This window comes from Leiobunum rupestre, chromosome 6 (genome assembly GCF_980474605.1).
Source record: "Leiobunum rupestre chromosome 6, qqLeiRupe1.1.hap1, whole genome shotgun sequence".
Classification (NCBI taxonomy): Eukaryota; Metazoa; Arthropoda; class Arachnida; order Opiliones; family Sclerosomatidae; genus Leiobunum; species Leiobunum rupestre.
Window position 1 is genome coordinate 11,707,019 of NC_143389.1, and position 17,889 is coordinate 11,724,907.

Consider the following 17,889-nt stretch of genomic DNA (forward strand, 5'->3'; position numbering starts at 1 on the left):
ATGTAGACTCTTGGAGAACGAAAGACAGAAAGGGCACGCGGAATACTTTTCTTGAGTTCTAAATTAAATCTAATTATGTTTTATTAAGACTAAAGAACAAGTCAGAGGTTTATTAGAGAGTAATTCGAACCCTTGTGATGCAGAGGCTACGCATGTGCTAATTTTTTGCGGAAAAAACAAAGCAATAAACTGCTATGCCTTAGTGCCTATAAGACATGTAAAGGTTAAAGACCGAAAAGTTGGAATAAAAGCGTTAATCCAATGGAGAAACAGCCGATGTAAGGGAACAATATACGAATTAGGTCCAGATATGTATCTATTTCTTTTTCACATTATAATTGCATTGAGAAGAACAATAATCGATAATATCATTTGTTATTATTTTATTTTTTAATAGTAAATTTATGATAATTAGTTATATATAATTCGGAAAAAAAGTATATCTCAAATTCTATTAACCAACCTAGAAACTCGATTCTGGTCGATTCTGGACCAGAAAGCAAAAACAATTCAAATTTGAAATTTAACAAGAGTTCCTCATTTCAAGTACCAAAATATCCCTTAAAATATTGTATTTCCTCTCAAAAAGCATGAATCATCCTTAAAATAGAGCTGATGTTTTAACCATTACGTTGCAAATCCGTTAGCATTAAAAATTTCCTCATAAAATATAATAGATTTTTGGCTGTAATTTGTTTTCGGCGCCAATGTACAGTAGGATACGCGACGAAAGGTAAAAGCTCTTCGAACTATTCTATATTTATAAACAGATTTGGTGTAAACAGAATTTGCATCTACCCGGTTTGCATCTACTCGGTTCACATCTACTCGGTTCACATCTACTCGGTTCGCATCTACTCTGTTCGCATCTACTCTGTTCGCATCTACTCTGTTCGGATCTACTATAGTCTAGAAGTACTTTATTGTCATCCACTTAAAGTTGATGTAAATAAACTTTTCCACCGCTTAGGGTGATGGATAAAAATACACTTTTCTCTTGAAAAATAATGCCTGTTCCTAAAAAACCTAATTTCGACCCTTAATAGAATGGATTTTTCTCCCCGACCAAATCCCCTATTATTAACCCAGGTCCCACTTAGATTTTTGGATAAAATAACCCTTTTATATCTTAAGCGCCATCTATTGAAGGATATGTACAAAGCTATAAATAATTACTCACAGTGTAAATAGTGAATAAATAATATTAATATGAACGCGTTTTTCACTCGATCCCGATAATTAATTTTGTGGAAGCAACGTAATTTTTATATGTATTTTATTAGAGAAAGAAATGATATCAAAAGAAGCGAAATATGTAGAAGACCTGATGTTACAAATGACCCCATTACCCCAAAAACCTCAGAGCAAAGCTTTGACAAAAGCGAAAATTGCTGCAAGAAGTGACAGTTCAGTACTGAATATTAATACAATCCGTGATATGTGGCAAAGCCCAAGCCAATTGGACTTAAATATGATTTCCCTGCCGGAAAATGTTGAATGTCATTACAGTAAAGTACTGTCAGAAGCTATCGTTGACCCAGCGATTCTGGTAGCTAGTGCTAACAATGAAATTCAAAATATTGGAAATTCTGAAGTACAGATATAATTTAAAATCACTTTCAATTGTACAATTATTTCCAAATACGTAATATATCATATAAAAAGAAATTTTAAACGATGATAATCCAAAACAGTTAGACGCCGTTCCAGAAGTTTGTACTAAGTACATGGTTTTAGTTTCATATTTCATAGATAAATTGATATTTTTAGGTTTTTAAGAGGAATAACTCTTCATTAGTCAGCTAGCCAACTCCAGCCTGATTCAATAAGGAGAGATACTGAAACTGTTTTCGAACCAAGGACAAGTTATTACGATTTAGATTCGAGCCACTCGAGCGGAAAAAAATCTAGTGAAATATCAGTATCGAATAATACGGAATTATCACCAATAAATAGGTATTCATGGATAAAGGTAGGGTTTCATTAAAAAAATTATTTACTCTAATATATCATTTAGAAATTGCTCCTCTGTTGAAGAAGAAATAAAATTTATCGTCAGTACTGGTATGATATATTTAAAAACTTTTATTAAAACCAAAGTCATTAAAACATCATTTCACAATAACTCCGGAAAACATATGGAAAGGTTTTTGTCAGTTTTAAAAATGGGATTGGGAGGCGAATCTAATCTCTCACAACTATCGTCTCCGATCGTTGTAAAAGATTTCGTTAAAGAGAAAAAACAATTGTTCAAAATCAACCTTAAAATCTCTCCTATAAAAAATTTCGAATTTTTATCTGCTGAATTAGGTTCCTCTTGTTCCAGGATATAACGTATTCATTTCGGAAGGTCAAAAACAGACTACAGAAATATTAGGAGTTAAAGACGAAGGGAAAATGATGAGACTCATTTTGGATGCACTTTTTCCTTTCTCACAACTTGCAGAATTTTACTCAGAGGGAAAACGGGGGACAAAGGCAGGTACTAAATGCGATTAAAGGTAAAAGTTGCTGTCATCCGTATCAAATAACCAGTGGCGGCTTAAGATGGCTGGATCCCCTTTATCGGCCATGTTTCGTCCACCCCTGCCTAGCTATGGTCCGCCACCCTACCGAGCTTTTTGACAGGCAAATGGCACCCCTAGCTACCCTGCCACCCGGGCCGGACCACCCCCATCGCCCCCCATACGCCGCCACTGCAAATAATCGATGACAATACTAAACTCATTTTAATTATTTTCAGTATATATTAAAACCACAATTGGCAAATTTGAAATTAGTAAGAGTGAGTTCAATAGAATAGTTAACAATAAATGTGGAGCGGTAAAACGGAAGAACAAAGACGCCTCACAAATTGAATGCCCGTCCAAAAAGATAAATTTATCGTCTAGTTAATAAGTGACTGATGAATAAAATTGTCATTGTTTGAAATATTTCCTTTTTTATAATTAATGAAATAAATTTTCTTAAAAATTCCTATTTCAATTATTCCCTTTATTATATACATTTATAAATCGTTAGTTACTGATTAGTTTTCACTCTAATTAAACCAAAGTCTGTAGATTGAAATGTTTAAAGCTCGGCATATTTAAATTATAGGTCCAAATAAGACAACTATATGCCGATTTCATTGGGACTAAAATATAAAATTTTGCAGTTCATTTTCAGATTAAAACAAACCCTATTTTAAATTGATAAAATTGTTCTTTTTAATATGTACATACGTGCTCCTAAGACCACACCTGATGATGCCTCCGAAGTGAGTGCGAAACTAGTCGTCTCTTTTAATTAATTTTTTGTTAATTAAAATTTTATTGCGTAAACAAAGTGGTTATTTCATTCTTAAATCATTAAACCCTATTTTTGTAGATTATATTCAGATTAAATTATCACCTAAATTCTCAGCTTAAACTCGGACTTAATCTAACCTTATTTTGTAATTTAGATTAAGACTAAATTAACACTTAATCTTAAATTAGGGGTTTAAATTGAGACTAAAAACACTCTCATAGTTACAGCTCATATCAAGGCTTATTCAGGATTGCCACGGTACCTGGAAAACCTGGAATTCCTTGAAAAGTCAGGGAATTTGAATGTGGGTATGAAAATCAGGAAGAAGTCAGGGAATTTTAAAAATTAGTTTAAAAATCACGGAAAAGTCAGGAAATTTTAAAAATTAGTCCATAAATCAGGGAAAAGTCAGGGAATTTTAAAAATTAGTTCAAAAATCAGGGAAAAGTCAGGGAATTTGAAAAATTAGTCCAAAAATCAGGAAAAAGTCAGGGAATTTTAAAAATTAGTTCAAAAATCAGGGAAAAGTCAGGGAATTTTAAAAATTAGTCCAAAAATCAGGAAAATGTCAGGGAAGTTTTACTAAATTTTGGGTTTAAAATTTAAATACAATATCTTGGCGCAAAATAAGTCAGGGAAAACCTGGAAAAGACAGGGAATTTGATAGTTAAAAAAACTGTGTCTACCCTGTTATTTGAATATATAAATTGAAGCGATCTTCTCTTTTAGATAAAGATCTGGAGCTCGGGCTCGCGATTTTCTTTCTAAGAGCTGCAGCTCGCACCCTTCTTTCCTTAATCCTTCCTGCAATTTGTCAACGTGACCTCACCTGTTAGTCCATCATTGCCTAAGTGCCAAGTTTCCCGCTAAATTGTCAGTTTGCCCCACAAAACTAATTGGACAGAATCGTCAAACACTAGAATTGTACCGTCCTCGTCGCGGGCTACGAGTATTATACTTCTCCTACACGCAGCGTAATGAGTGGCGCCCTCTGCCAGAGACCCACCGAGTCGGGGAATTCACGTTAAGAAAAAACCACTTGATTCGTGAACGAAGCGTTTTTAAAACTTCGCTGTCTTTTGTTCGTAGATATTTTCTTATCTCTCGGGCAGCTGAAGCCTTCGCATGCGATCTCCTGAGTCTTATCTGTATTTTCCAGTGACTGAGCTCACGCTATAAAATAACCCTGGGGCTCTTTCAAAAGAAGAGCTCACTCATCTAGGTCCGGATGTAGTCAACGAAGGGGCTAATGATATACTTCTGATAATATAATAAATAAAATGGTTTAAGGACCGACTCAAAACTTAAATTTTACACGTAGATGTATAGTAGTAATTATTTGGAGCTCTATCACTCAAAACCGATTTTAATTTTATTAGCAACATTGGTTTAAAAAATCTTGAAACCATTCTCAGATGTTAAAAATAAAATTTTAAATCCCGTTATTTAGGAAATGTCCGACAACGAGATTCGTGAATTAAATTAAATATAAAACATACCCAAAAGAAGAGTTGATGTGATTGTAGAATGTACTTCACCGAGTATACAGGATGTCCACTAAAAACGATACAGAGCCTAAAAATAATTTGAATTACGGTGTTCGCGTTTCGTTACCTTATTTCAAAGTACAGGTAACTCAAAAAATCATATTTCGATAAAATTCCTCTTGGGTTTATTAAGTACAAGATGATTGAAAATCGGTTCAAAATTAAATATAATAATTCAAATATATTTAATACATCGGGGGATTGTGTTTTTAAATGTCTATAACATCTTGTTCTTTTTTGTGAAACGAGTCGTTAACCAATTGAAGAGCACTTGCCTCCGAGGCATTGTCCTCTTTTCGTCTGCAAAAACGGAAAGAAAGTAAGTCAGTGGTAGGAAACGATCTAAGAACACTTTTGTTATTGAATGGGTATTCCACTTTAGTTAAGTCATAGACGAACCTACGCAGATGCGCTGTAAATCAGGTTCAATTTTAGAACCATAAAAATTACGATTAACTGTATATCCATAGATATTATCCATGGCTATATAGCAATTTAACATGTAAAATAATCGGATTTTTTTGGATAATTTTCGTTTGTGGATAAAAAGAAACCAAGTGATTATTTCTTATCTAAACGCCGAGCTCTAGGTTCAAATATGTTCAAATTCGAACGTATGAAGACCCACTCGAAAGTAAGATTAAGAAACTTATCAACTGGATTAGAGGTGGGAGCCTGCAAGGCGAAACTAAATGAGCGTAATCAATGAACATTGAGTTAAATGTATAAATCAACAAGTCAGGACTACTATGACGCCTTAAAAATGTTATCGGTGACCCTTTAAATTGACCGAAAAAAGTAGCTCCCTTTAGATTCGTAAATTTAAAATTTTTACAGAAAGATTTCGCGTTGGTAAACGCGTATCCGCTATAGATTCCGTCCAAAATTGAACACTGCTTTCTTAACAAACTGCTGTTGGGGCTGATGTCTTACCCCTAGGAAACAGGCTTCTCCTTGTTTGTTCGGCACCTCCAGAATTGAGCCTTTGGTCCGAGTTTCCGGCATGCACAGGATAGTGCACGGTTGATTTGGTTTCTGAATTAAAGACTTAGTTTAGTGCTTGCAGCAACGAAATTACGCAGTGGACAAAGAAACTATTTAACTCAAAATTAGATTGCGCGTTTGGTTCTTTAAAAGAAGTGCCACCGTGCCCGATATTGGAAAGATGACCACTCAAATATTGAATCCGGGCGTGGTATACTAAGCGAAGGAAGTTAGGTCTAATATCTTTTAGATTGACATTTTACTCACGCGCTTTGAATTTGATAGAAGTGCTGGTGGGCAATGCGATTCCAATAATTGAGTTTATTAGTTTAAATGTCCAAGACGACAATTCCTTACCGCAATAGGCCATTTCAGTCCCAGGAACCAGCAGACCTTTCCTTGGTCCGAATTTTCATCAGAAAATCTCCTTAGACATTGACCGTTGAAACAAAACTGAAATATACGCCATTTTTTTAATAATAATAATCAGCTAGGCTAATACTCAAATCATCTAGCGACATTTATGGCCTTTAATTCAGGTGGTCAGGTTACAATGCGTAGGAGGGTGGTAGTAAGCCCTTCATGCCACGCGAGCCAACAGCTCCCTACACTTACTATTATCGTTAACCTCTGCAAGCTTTTATAGAAAGAGGAAAACAAGGACTCGATCTAAAACACCTTCATCCAGCGGTGAGATAACTTGCAAACTTAACGCAGAAAGAGTTTTTCCGTGCTTTCACCCAGTGCCACAATCTGCGATCGAACCCAGCTCCTCTTGTTGCGTGGCGAAAGAGCTAGCCACTCCACCACCCTACTTTTGTGATCTGATATTTTCTGAACTTAAATACAGGTAGTCTGATATCTGATTTGTCATAATTATAAGCTCAGGTCGTAACTGTCTTCCTAAAATCAGTTGGAAGATCCAAGTCGTTAAGACTAATCACCGTTTTCAAAATCCCTATCGTAAGAACAGCAACCGTTACAAAAGGAAACAGATTTCAAACGACTTCCGTCGAAAGTACATCGTCGCGTTATCATTTCTTCCCCCTCGAAAATGCGCATTGGACGACGCTACGAAATGCACGCTTTTACTGTAGAATGATATATCTGATTTGACAATATCGTATATTAGATCTGATTTGTCATAATTATTAGCTCAGATCAGACAACACAACGTTTCTCTAAGAATTAGTTGGAAGTACTATACTAGCGGCCGAAGTTTATTGGAAGACTTAGCATTCATTTTAATGGGAGTATAAAGTAATTTTAAGATTAGGGATAATAATTGGGGGAGAGTGACTTAAAATGCTAATCCCCGTTTCGCACTCCCCGTAACATGCACTCCGTACAGTATGACAGGAGTTTTGGACCATTGATCCATCTTTGAAAACTCTACTATACATTCCCTTTAAAGACTAGACCTTCAAAAGGTATAATTTTTTATCCGACGAAACCATTCCTTCACCCTTTAGCCTTTTCAATTTAAATAGAGCCACGAGTAAACTGCAGGTATTTTGTCAGCTAGACAGGTACTTTGTGTTTTGTAATCACAAATCGTGTTTGCACTTCTTTGGTGGTTCTATGTTAACTGAAACGACTAAGAAGTTTGTAGAAGGGCACCATGAATATGTCACGTCAATTCGGTTCTTACCGAGGTGGGGGCATTGTTGGTACGTTCGCAGTATTCCCCGTCCGGTTGGTTGGTCGTGGTTTGCCTGGCACCGCTCAGGCAGGTAATCTTGCAAGGGTTGGCTGGACTCTGTAACGATACGAAGTTTTAAAAGAACGAAATAAGAAGTACTTTTTCTTTGGGTTTTTCAATAGATCCGGAGTTTCAGAATTAAAATTTTTTATTATATATGTTGATTTTTGTTTTTTCGGGTTTCTTGAATTTATGAACTTTATTTGACTGGATTCGTCAAAGATTCCGTCAAACATTTTGGGAATTGTTAACTGTTTGGCTTGTTTCGTTGAATATTGGATTTAAAACGAGGTTAAGCATGAGCTAGAAAACGAGTTGAGGATTGTACAGGAGTGAAAACTATAACTGCTTTCCACTCTGACTTTTTATAGCAAGATCAGGTTGAGGGACGTTCTTGTGAAGTTTAGTCGATTATCTTGACCCTAATATTATTTTCCCGTCATTATTTTATTTATATAAAATTAGATTAATTTCAGTTTATTTCAGAATAATTGCATAATATCGTTTTCATAATTTGACCATAATAACTATTTTAATTTTCTTGTTTCACTCAGCTACCCTAAATACATACTTATTGGAACTGAACGCAAATAAAGTAAAAAGTTATCTACCAAATTTCCTACAGCCGAATCGTCTTGCGTTCTTTCCCGGCACAATTTGTTTATGTCATCGGCTGAATCCGTGGGTGCCACGTACAAGTGCTGAGCCCGTACTTGTTGAATAACTGCTATGAAACCTTAGGAAATATAATTCACGTATAATTTTAGAAGGATAAATAACGTCTGATATTAAAGAATTAAATAAAAATTAAATTTAATACAGAATTATCAAAACGAGTGGTTCGGATACTTGCCTTGTTCCGTACGAGATTTATAATTTTTTAAATAGTTTTTTAAAGTTCTTTTAATTTAAAAAATTTTAAATCTTATTTTTAAGATAATTCCCAAATTTAAGGATTTTTAAGAAACAATACAAACTCCAAGGATTTTAATTTAATCCGGAAATTTAACGAAATGTTCGACCTCACGGTTTGAAAAATGGTTTAATTACTTTCTATAATAATGTATCAGAGTTGAACTCCTAGTTTAAAAGGGGATCAGAATAAGTGGGGTGGAGGAGTGGTTAGCGCTTTCGTCTCGCAGCACTTGTGGCACTGGGTGAAAACTCGCAACTACTCCTTCTGCGTTGAGTTGGCAAGTTCTCTCCCCATTGGATAAAGGGGTTTTCCCCTTCCATAAAAACTTGTCGAGGTTAACGGTAATAGTTAGTGTAGGGAGCTGTTGCCTCGCGTTGCATGAAGGGCTTGCCACCACCCTCCTACGCATTGTAACCCGGCTACCTGTTTAAAGGCATTATAAGTCGCTAGATCACTTGGGCCTAAGGTGGTGCCTTGGGTATTAGCCTAGCCGATTATAATAGTTTTTAATTTAACCATGGCTGCGTTCAGCGATAAACCGCTCCGCACCGTTTGGTTCGTTGGGAAACCGAACTGAGAATGTACCGGAACTGAACTGAGCGAACCTGCTTTTAATTTTGATCTCTTCGGTGCGTACCGGGCACGGACCGGACTTTAGGAACCGAAAGTTAAAAAAGTCGTTCAACGGCGTACCGAACTTTTCATTACCTTCCGTACAGCTCCGGTGCTTCGGCTGAACGCAGGCCATAAGCAGAAGATTAAATTCCTAGGTTAGAAATGGCGTAGGGACTAAAGAAAGTTCTTCACGAGGACCGATGATCAACACTGGCGTAATATGGTCTTTGTTGACTTTGGATTTCGTGATTTCGCAGTCATTGCCTACTGGAATTGTGTAGTATCGCACGCGTTGAGAAAATAGAAAACGAGCGTTTATCAACGCACTAAGGTTTAACCATTTTTCGGACTTTTCAGGTTGTGCACATACGCTAGCTATACCTTTTTCCTTCAACATTCATTTTTAACAATGGTTGAACAAAGCTTTTAAAAAATTTTAAACGGACAAAGGTGGCTTAAAAACCAACTAAATATCAGTCGAAAATAATTTCAAACTAAATATCGACCCAAAATCTATAAATCCTGCTTATAAATATCAAAACCCTTAATCGTAGTTTAAAACTGTAAACGTATTTTAAAATATCAAAATATCAAAAAAAACTATGTTAAAAACATACCCAAAAGAAGAGCTGGTGCGATTATAGCTTTCATTTCTGCTTTTCTGTTGAATTTCGTTTGAACGTCGTAAAAGTTTACGTAAGAAATGTATTTTCTCGTTTCAGGCGCTTTGCTGAGTATATATAGGAAAAATTTCCTTCCATTGTAACGGGGAACTATAGCAGTTATTTGCCCTCACGTCAAGCAAATCAGTTCGATCTAATAATAATTAATCCGCCATGTAGGAAATAGCAGCTTGTTGGAGAACCGAACGGAGTCAGACAATTAGAAAGTAGGATGTTTATTAAAATCGATGAGAGATTCGTCATTTGGCTGTTTTAGGATTTGGTGTAGTTCTGGTATCACGAGTATCTCCTTGAATAGGAGATAATTTCATTTATTCACAATATTGGCGAACTGGGCGTAAGTCGCTTTTTATACTTTTTAAATATTGTATTCAATAAATACAGTAGTTTGAGTTTGGCACAAGAAGCCAAACATAATTTATCGTTTTTTTTATACCATAGTACTCTATACACACTTAACCGTAACACCCTGTATATATGGAAATCTTAATATAGTACAAAGAGTTAATATATATTGGGTAAAATGACACCTGCTTAATTCGAGATTAGCCTGTTTACTTCTTAAAGCGCCAAAATGAACTTTTGCCACTCTTTATTAATTTTATCGTTTCACTGATAAAAAAACAACTGCTCATTTTATGAAACAGTTCCGGGAAAAATAAATGTTATTAGTCTCAAGGCTGTCTACTGGTTTTGGAGGTCGTTTTTTGAAGCACTATCTCCGGAACATTTTCACTTTCTGAAAATGAAAGGAGGAGATTACGCTGGAGGAAAACTCTACAGTTTCTGACGATTTTAATTACCGATGGCGATTGAGTATTGAATGTAGATGATATTTAAGGGTCAGTACCTTTCGGAGAGTGGCACACAAATTCTAATTATTGGTAGCAAATATAATGTTTGTGCTATTGCTTTCTGGCAATGGAAACTCATTGTTGAAAATGTACCCGTTCGTTTAAAGATAAGAAAATTTTAATGTGACATTGAAATATCTTAACACTTTTACTGTTTTGGCTTTATTTGACATAAGATATAAACGTAGAGTTGAAAGCGTTGATGTTAACCGGTTTCAACTGGGTGACGCTTACGATGCTTTAGTTGACGTTTCCGTAACTTCAAATGACCCTAAATATAAAACTGAAGCAACTGGTTTAGCCACGGTTTATAAGTCTTCGCCGAGTAATGTCGCCTGACGGCGACGCGCACTCACTTCGCTCGAGCGCCGGGGACGCACGGCACCCTCCAACCCCATACTAAAAAATGCTACGGGCCATCTATAACGCAACCTAGAGGACAGTACCAAGCCTTACGCACCAGGTAAAGTCGGGCGTGGAATGTATTTATCCCTACGAATCTCGACAAAAAGAGCTATGCCTGATACAAAACAACAACGCCTTATAAATAGTGATTCCGCTCCTTGATTTACTTGCTATAGTAGCAACGTTTACGGTAGTAAATCGACCTATGCCGGAACTATGCCAACTATGTCACCTATGCATTTTAGTGAGTAGCAGGAGGGTCCATTACTCGCTACTCTTGGGTTTAGAAAATTGAAATCAGACTATGGTGCCGGAAGCGCCATCTGGCGGAAACTAGTGATACAATTCCACTAAATTATTTCGGGACTCCGACTCCGGTGGTTTATTATTCGTGCGAAGATATTCTGAATTTTATATTTAACTAAAGTAAATATTAAAGGAAAAGTCCAGGTTCGGTAAAACTTGGGTCTATTTGAAAGATCATGTCTAAATATATTCAAAAATATCAGTCGTAAAATTGTATCTTTTTTTAATGACAAGAAATTAATTTTTAAACGATTGAAATCTACCCGCCAAGCGAGCTGCCATTTTCTTCCGTCTTCCCTCCGCAGACCGCACGCGGAGCAAGCGCGCGCAGGGAACAGAGCGCTGGTATAGCGCGAACAGCGCGTGATTAAAGTCCTAAAAGTCACCGCGAAAGAAAATGGTAGATCGCTTGCCATAATAATGAATTAATTCGTCAATTAATTAATTAATACTTGAAGTTATTCAAATAATTATTCATTAATTAATATTAATTGTATGAGAGGGGGCTAAAGTTTTTTTTTCGCCCCGGGTGACCATAGGTTTAGTTACGCCACTGTATAAGGATTATCGTGTACTAGTTTCACGTTTCGAAAACCCTCTTCACCATTGTTAGTTATTTTGAAATCGGACATACAGAAGACAGAAGTTTAAGCGGAAAAATTTTCGCTCCTCTCTTTCCCCTCTTTTTTCAGCGGTAAAATTTTCGCTCCTCTCTTCCCGCTCTTTTTTTGAGCGGTAAAATTGGCGCTCCTCTCATTTTTGTTTTACGCTCTTTTAAAAAGATATTTTACCGCTCATTTTCGCTCATAATAACAAATCCGCTCACAATGAGATGAGCGGTGCCCAACACTGCACATGTGGATTGTTTTTATCTATAATCCTAATTACTTTGTTTTTAATTAGGATGTATTTCTCAGTTTTTAAATGTCCTTCTGGAAATATATAAATTAAATAAAAAAAGGTGAAACTTTGTTGTATTTAGATTTCAAATTATTTTTAACCAATTTATTTATATATGAAATAAATTAGTTATCTTTATAACAGACAGGAGGGGCATATATAGCTTAGTCTGGAACAGGGTTGGCAGGCAGTAAAAAATAAGGAGATCTAATCGCTAGCAAGTACGAAGGAACAGGGAGCTTCCAGCCTGTGTAGATTCTATAAACCATAGCCTCCTTTATTTATCAAGGCCCGTGCGTGCAATTTTTAAAATTTTCAGAAGCGACATTTTATTTCGTGTCGTTTGGCCGCAACACGGCGGTCGTTTTCATTCGAATTACGTCATTCAACACTTGCCTGTGACGTTTTCCATCGATTTGGTAGCAGACGGGCTCAAGCGAAGAAATCAAGCTAGAAACATTTTGTTTGTCGTTTTCATGATTTCAAAAGCTTTTATTGGGTATATTGTGTGAGTCAAAAAATAAAATGTAAAATTTTTGCAGACTTTGCTTATGACCCTAGTCTTAGTGAGGTAAAAGATATATATGCCAAATTTCAAGAAGATTGGATAATATTTAGGGGTTGCACACTTTGATCAGTTTTATAAAAGTAGGCAAAAAATACTATTTTTCAATGTGAATTACTTTTATTTGGAAAACTAGAAATCACAAACTTAAAAAAATATTAAAACTAGACACTAAGATTAATAGATAGTATGATAGGCAAAAATGTGTTATATTAATCAAAGTGAATATGAACCACCAGTGGCGTAGCGTGCATTTATTCCACCCGGGGCCAACCCTAAATTCGCCGGCCGTTTTCTTTGCAACTACATGTCGGCAAAAATTCGGTCAAAATTCTGTGAGACTCTGTTGATCCGTTAATTGCCCAAACGATTTAAGTCGTTTTAAAATTAAAAATTTATTCTGCGTGTTTTTTTTGCAACGCGAACTATTTAATGTAATGGTCAATAGTAATTTTTACCTCTTGTTCTAAGCCGGCTGGGGCCACGGCCCCTATGGCCCTATTGCAACCCCACCCCACCCCACGCTACGCCACTGCGAACCACCGATGGACTTAAATTTGGTATAACAAGACGTCAAATTATAAAAAGTCCATCAAAAAAGAGGACAAGAAAGCTAAACCCTAACAAATTTGGAAACATTAAAAAACTAGGCGAAATACTCGGGCCGATAGGTCTGCAAGCAAAAATCAAAAGCGTGAAACTCGGATCACATAGGCCTTCAAAGTGAAAAACTATAAAAAAATACTTAAAATGCCAGAAAATCCAACCGTAGACCGGTTTCGCCCTAGTTGGGGCTCATCAGTGCTGTGTATCTGATGAACGACTTACAAACCGATCTTGAAGTTAAGCCTAACATTAAACAAATTTCAAAACACGCGCCGAAGCAACAGATAGTCGAAAGAAGGAGGGGGTGTAGATGAGAATATAGGATAGTAAAAGTGAATACTAACCACCGATGGACTGATATTTATTTAATATTAGGCTAAGCTTCAAGATCGGGATGTAAGTCGCTCTCAAGATACCTACACAATACTGATGAGAGAGATAACTGAGTGGGTATACCGATTTATGAGTCCCTTTGGGGAGAAGCAGTCCCCCCTCCGACAGCCCCCCATTTGCGAACATTTTCGGCAGGTCAATAGGTCAACTATGGATAGCTGGGGGGCACCACATTTTGACGTTATGTAAACAGCTATAAACCCGAGTAGGTCAATAGGTCCCTCAACAACTTGTCATGTCCCCCTAGGGCACCTGTCTTTCGTGTCGAGCCTTTGATGTTCCCGCCGGGCAAACCATTATTTTCAAACACTTTCGCGCAAAGCTGTCCGTCATGTCACCCCTAGGGCATCTGTCAAACACTTTCTCCACGTGCGGGTGGTGGTAATAAATAGTTCAATGGGTTTTTCGCCGACAAACCATTATTTTCAAACACTTTCGCTGTCTTACGGCCCCCTAAGGGGTAAAGGGTAGCTTGCCCCATAAAATAGCCACAGCGGGTGCCCTAGCTAAAAATGGTGTGAAAAAAAGAGCCGAGTGTATACAAATTATAAGGTTTTATTGATATATTTTTCAAGTACAGGTTGTATAATACGATTTACATTGAAAATACGTCTTTGGAAATGTATTTTATTTATATCATGGTAATTACGTCGATCTTCGTAGTGTATATAGCGAAGTTCACTCAAAGGGGCGAAACGAACCATCTGAAATGAGTGTTTTTACGAGCATTTTCATTAAATGTTCTACCTCGAGGCGTTTGACGGTAAGAGTTACGATTTCGTCACCGTGATCCTCGGCAGGGCTGGTTGTGGGTCCGCCCGAGATGTATTTTTCGGTTGGCGGGATATCTTGGCCCTCCAAAGCGGCGGGTGACGGACAGTTGGGATAAAATTTGTCGTGTTCCGCTTGGGGTACGTCGCCGGCTTCCCAGCTGCCTAACTGCCCGTGGCAGAGATAGCATTCGACTATGCCTTCCGAATCTACGGCGAAAAGTAGACTTCGTTAAAAGGACACGGTTGTCGGGTGTTTAAAGTCTGATGTCTGAATAGACATTTTACTGGCGGTGGCGTGTCAATAGTCGCAGCTCGGGGACAATCAAAAGTTTCCAAATCGTATATGGTGGTCTCCGTATAATCGGATAAAAATTTACACTTTACGTCTCCTTTTGTAAAAATCATATCCGCACTCGATACAGCAGATATAAGGCAGGCTGGTAACTTATAATAGGGCAGATAACCCGCGGTCCAACCAATCCCGTGAAGGTTCCTAGACACCCAGCCGTTTTGTCTTTTAATGGCGTTCGGAAGTTGATGTAGGGGATAGGGTTGTTCGAAAGTCCAAGCTTGAACGGCGGGTGGTGTCGAGACTGTTGATATAGCTAGTTCCTTCACGACAATGTCGGTTGCCTCTCCGCCGGAGCGCGAGGCGGATTTTCCGAGTAGAAAGTCAAATTCGACAACGGCCATTCTCGCCATGCCACCGACCCGATACTGAGGGTTTAGTTAGGAATAAAACGGGGTATAGTCGCGCGACGGGAATTTATACTCCGTTTATGATGACGTAACAGGTTGTTAAATTTTCTCGTGGTCATTATATCATTTTTGACGTATCTTCGTGAAAAACCCTTAAGGAAGCTTTGGTGGCTTCTACGTTTTGATCGGTGACGTATATAAATCACGCAATAATGTCCGCAAATGACGCTCGTTGTCGATTCCCCAGTAGCAAAAAACAGTCGGGCCGACTGATAAAAAAGGAGTCGGGTGGCCTGCTTTTTTGAAAAGTCGGCCGGCCTTACTCGATGTCCGAGGCAACGGCTAGCCGATGGACAGTCGGTAAAGATGACTGTTGGACTGTTAGCCGACTCTAAAACGGAAACTGATAAGGCGGTCGGCTGAGAGACTATTCAGAAGTCTTGTCGACTTCGAGCCGACTCTAAAACGGACACCGATAAAGCAGTCGGCTACGTGACTGTTAAGAGCCCTTGTCGAATTCGAGCCGACTCTAAAACGGACACTGATAAAGCAGCCGGCTGAGATACTGTTCCGAAGCCTGGTCGACTTTGACCCGACGTTTAAACGGATACTGATTAAACGGACGCTTTAGTGACTTTTAGATGACTTTCCGACTTCGAGCCGACTTAAAAAGTATATTCATTTATTGCTCTGCCTAAAAGCGGCTTAAAAGTTTACCAAGTTCAAACTTACTCTAGAAACGAATTTACCCACTGCTCTTAAGAACGCAAGCCAACTTTTAAATTGTAATATAAGTTAGAAATAGACAAAAATTCAAAACAAAATTTCTTTATTTTTTATTTATTTCCAGCAAATTTGAGATTAGCCGACTATTGTGCACTTCTTCCTTCCGCCATTTCTGTCCTTAGAGTGCTTTACCCAATCCTTAATCAGTTGCTCTATTTCGTTGTCGGTTGCACGAAGACATTTGTGGTTAGAACGTACAGCGTCTACAAAAAAGTTTATTTAGTTTCAATTCTGTGTATGATTGCGATAAAAGTTAAAAATAAAAGATACATTATGGGTGAATTAAAATGATTAAATTAAATATTATTCCCTCTATTTTAGACTAGAATAATCTTAATATATTTAGTATGTTTTTATTATAATCATACCAGAAATATCAACTAACACTCAAAATTATATTTAGACTTGTTTAAATACACTATTCTTAACAATCTAAATTTGTAATTTTTTCATTTAAAATTTAAATAAATGGAGTTTTTACATTAAAATATGTTTGCTACTAGCTTTCTCAGTTACAGACTGATATATCAGACTAGAAATATGATAGTTTACCCTTAAAATTTGATTGTGGCATGATGAAGTAGACTGAATCTTGGAAAATTTTCAATTTTGGTGTCCGACGGAGGATTTAACAAACTAAAGTTTTCAAATTTGGAGAATACAAATTAAATTAATTCTAACACATAGTGCTATTAGCTTTCTCAGTTACAGAGTGATATATCAGACCAGAAATATCAACTCTAACCCTCAAAATTATATTTGGACTTGTTTAAATACACTATTCTTAACAATCTAAATTTGTCATTTTTTCATTAAAAATTTAAATAAATTGAGTTATTACATTAAAATATGTTAGGTTTCTCAGTTACAGACTGATATATCAGACCAGAAATATAAAAGTCCCTTAAAATTTGATTGTGGCATGATAAAGTAGACTGAATCTTAGAAAATTTAAAAATTTTGTGTCCAACGGAGGATTTGAAATAACTTACCTTTTTCTCTGTTTCAGTGTTAATAAGTCCTTCCATAACTGCTTACCAATTATTCCAAAATATCCATACACCTATTTAATTATACGCGACTTTTAATTATTAATTATACCAGAAACTTAATTAACATATAAAAATAACTGGGTGTCTAGCAGGTAAGATTAAAAAACAGAAAATACATTTTTTATAATCTGTTTTTAGTTTATTTAGCTAGATCATGGCCTTAGATATTTTAAATTGCGAAATAGGTGTAAGTGTGGCCTACCATTATTATACTCTTTACAGACGAGCCTTATAAACCCGGGTTTAGATCCCGTTTTTGAAACCAGAGCTTATTTAGCTATACTGAAATGTGCTATAAAAATTTAACTTTGGTTTACTGAACCACGGCCAACTTCGATCGATCACGCGCTGTTCGCGCTATAGCGGCCATATCATTCGCGTATTTTAAGTGAGCAAGGATTTTCCCGCCAGGGAAATTTTTTGCTGCACTCATACACATTTTTTACATTGGCGTCTATATAAAAACTGGTGTCGAAACCACCAAAACAAGATTTAAAAACACGTTTTTAATTATATTTTATTAAAACAAAGTAAATGTTAATTTTTAAATGTCGTTGAAATAGTTTTTATATTCCTGTAATTTTTTTTATTATATTTATAATTTTAAAAAGTAAAACAAATAGTCATGTGTAGTCACGAGATGATGCTCTCAAAGTTTATTGCACAGTAACATCATGGTAACATAAACCATCTTAAGCCACATGTTTCTCGAAATAAATAATGGATACTGAATTATAAATATAAAATAAATAATTAATTCAATTTATGAATTTTTCTTGAAAGAGGTTTGTATTTAACTTCCTTAACTTTTT

The 17,889-nt window shown here is 36.5% G+C and overlaps 1 protein-coding gene across 1 annotated transcript; it reads right to left on the minus strand.

The window, feature by feature from the left end:
• Positions 1-4,935: 4,935 nt before the first annotated feature.
• Positions 4,936-9,779, minus strand: LOC149939270 (uncharacterized). The gene is made up of 6 exons (XM_090178813.1): positions 9,673-9,779; positions 8,136-8,260; positions 7,474-7,581; positions 6,180-6,275; positions 5,772-5,873; positions 4,936-5,138 (listed from the first exon to the last, which is right to left on the minus strand). The coding sequence occupies exons 1-6, from the start codon at positions 9,704-9,706 to the stop codon at positions 5,091-5,093; spliced, it is 513 nt and encodes a 170-aa protein (XP_090034939.1). The 5' UTR covers positions 9,707-9,779; the 3' UTR covers positions 4,936-5,090.
• Between the last annotated feature and the right edge of the window lie 8,110 nt (positions 9,780-17,889).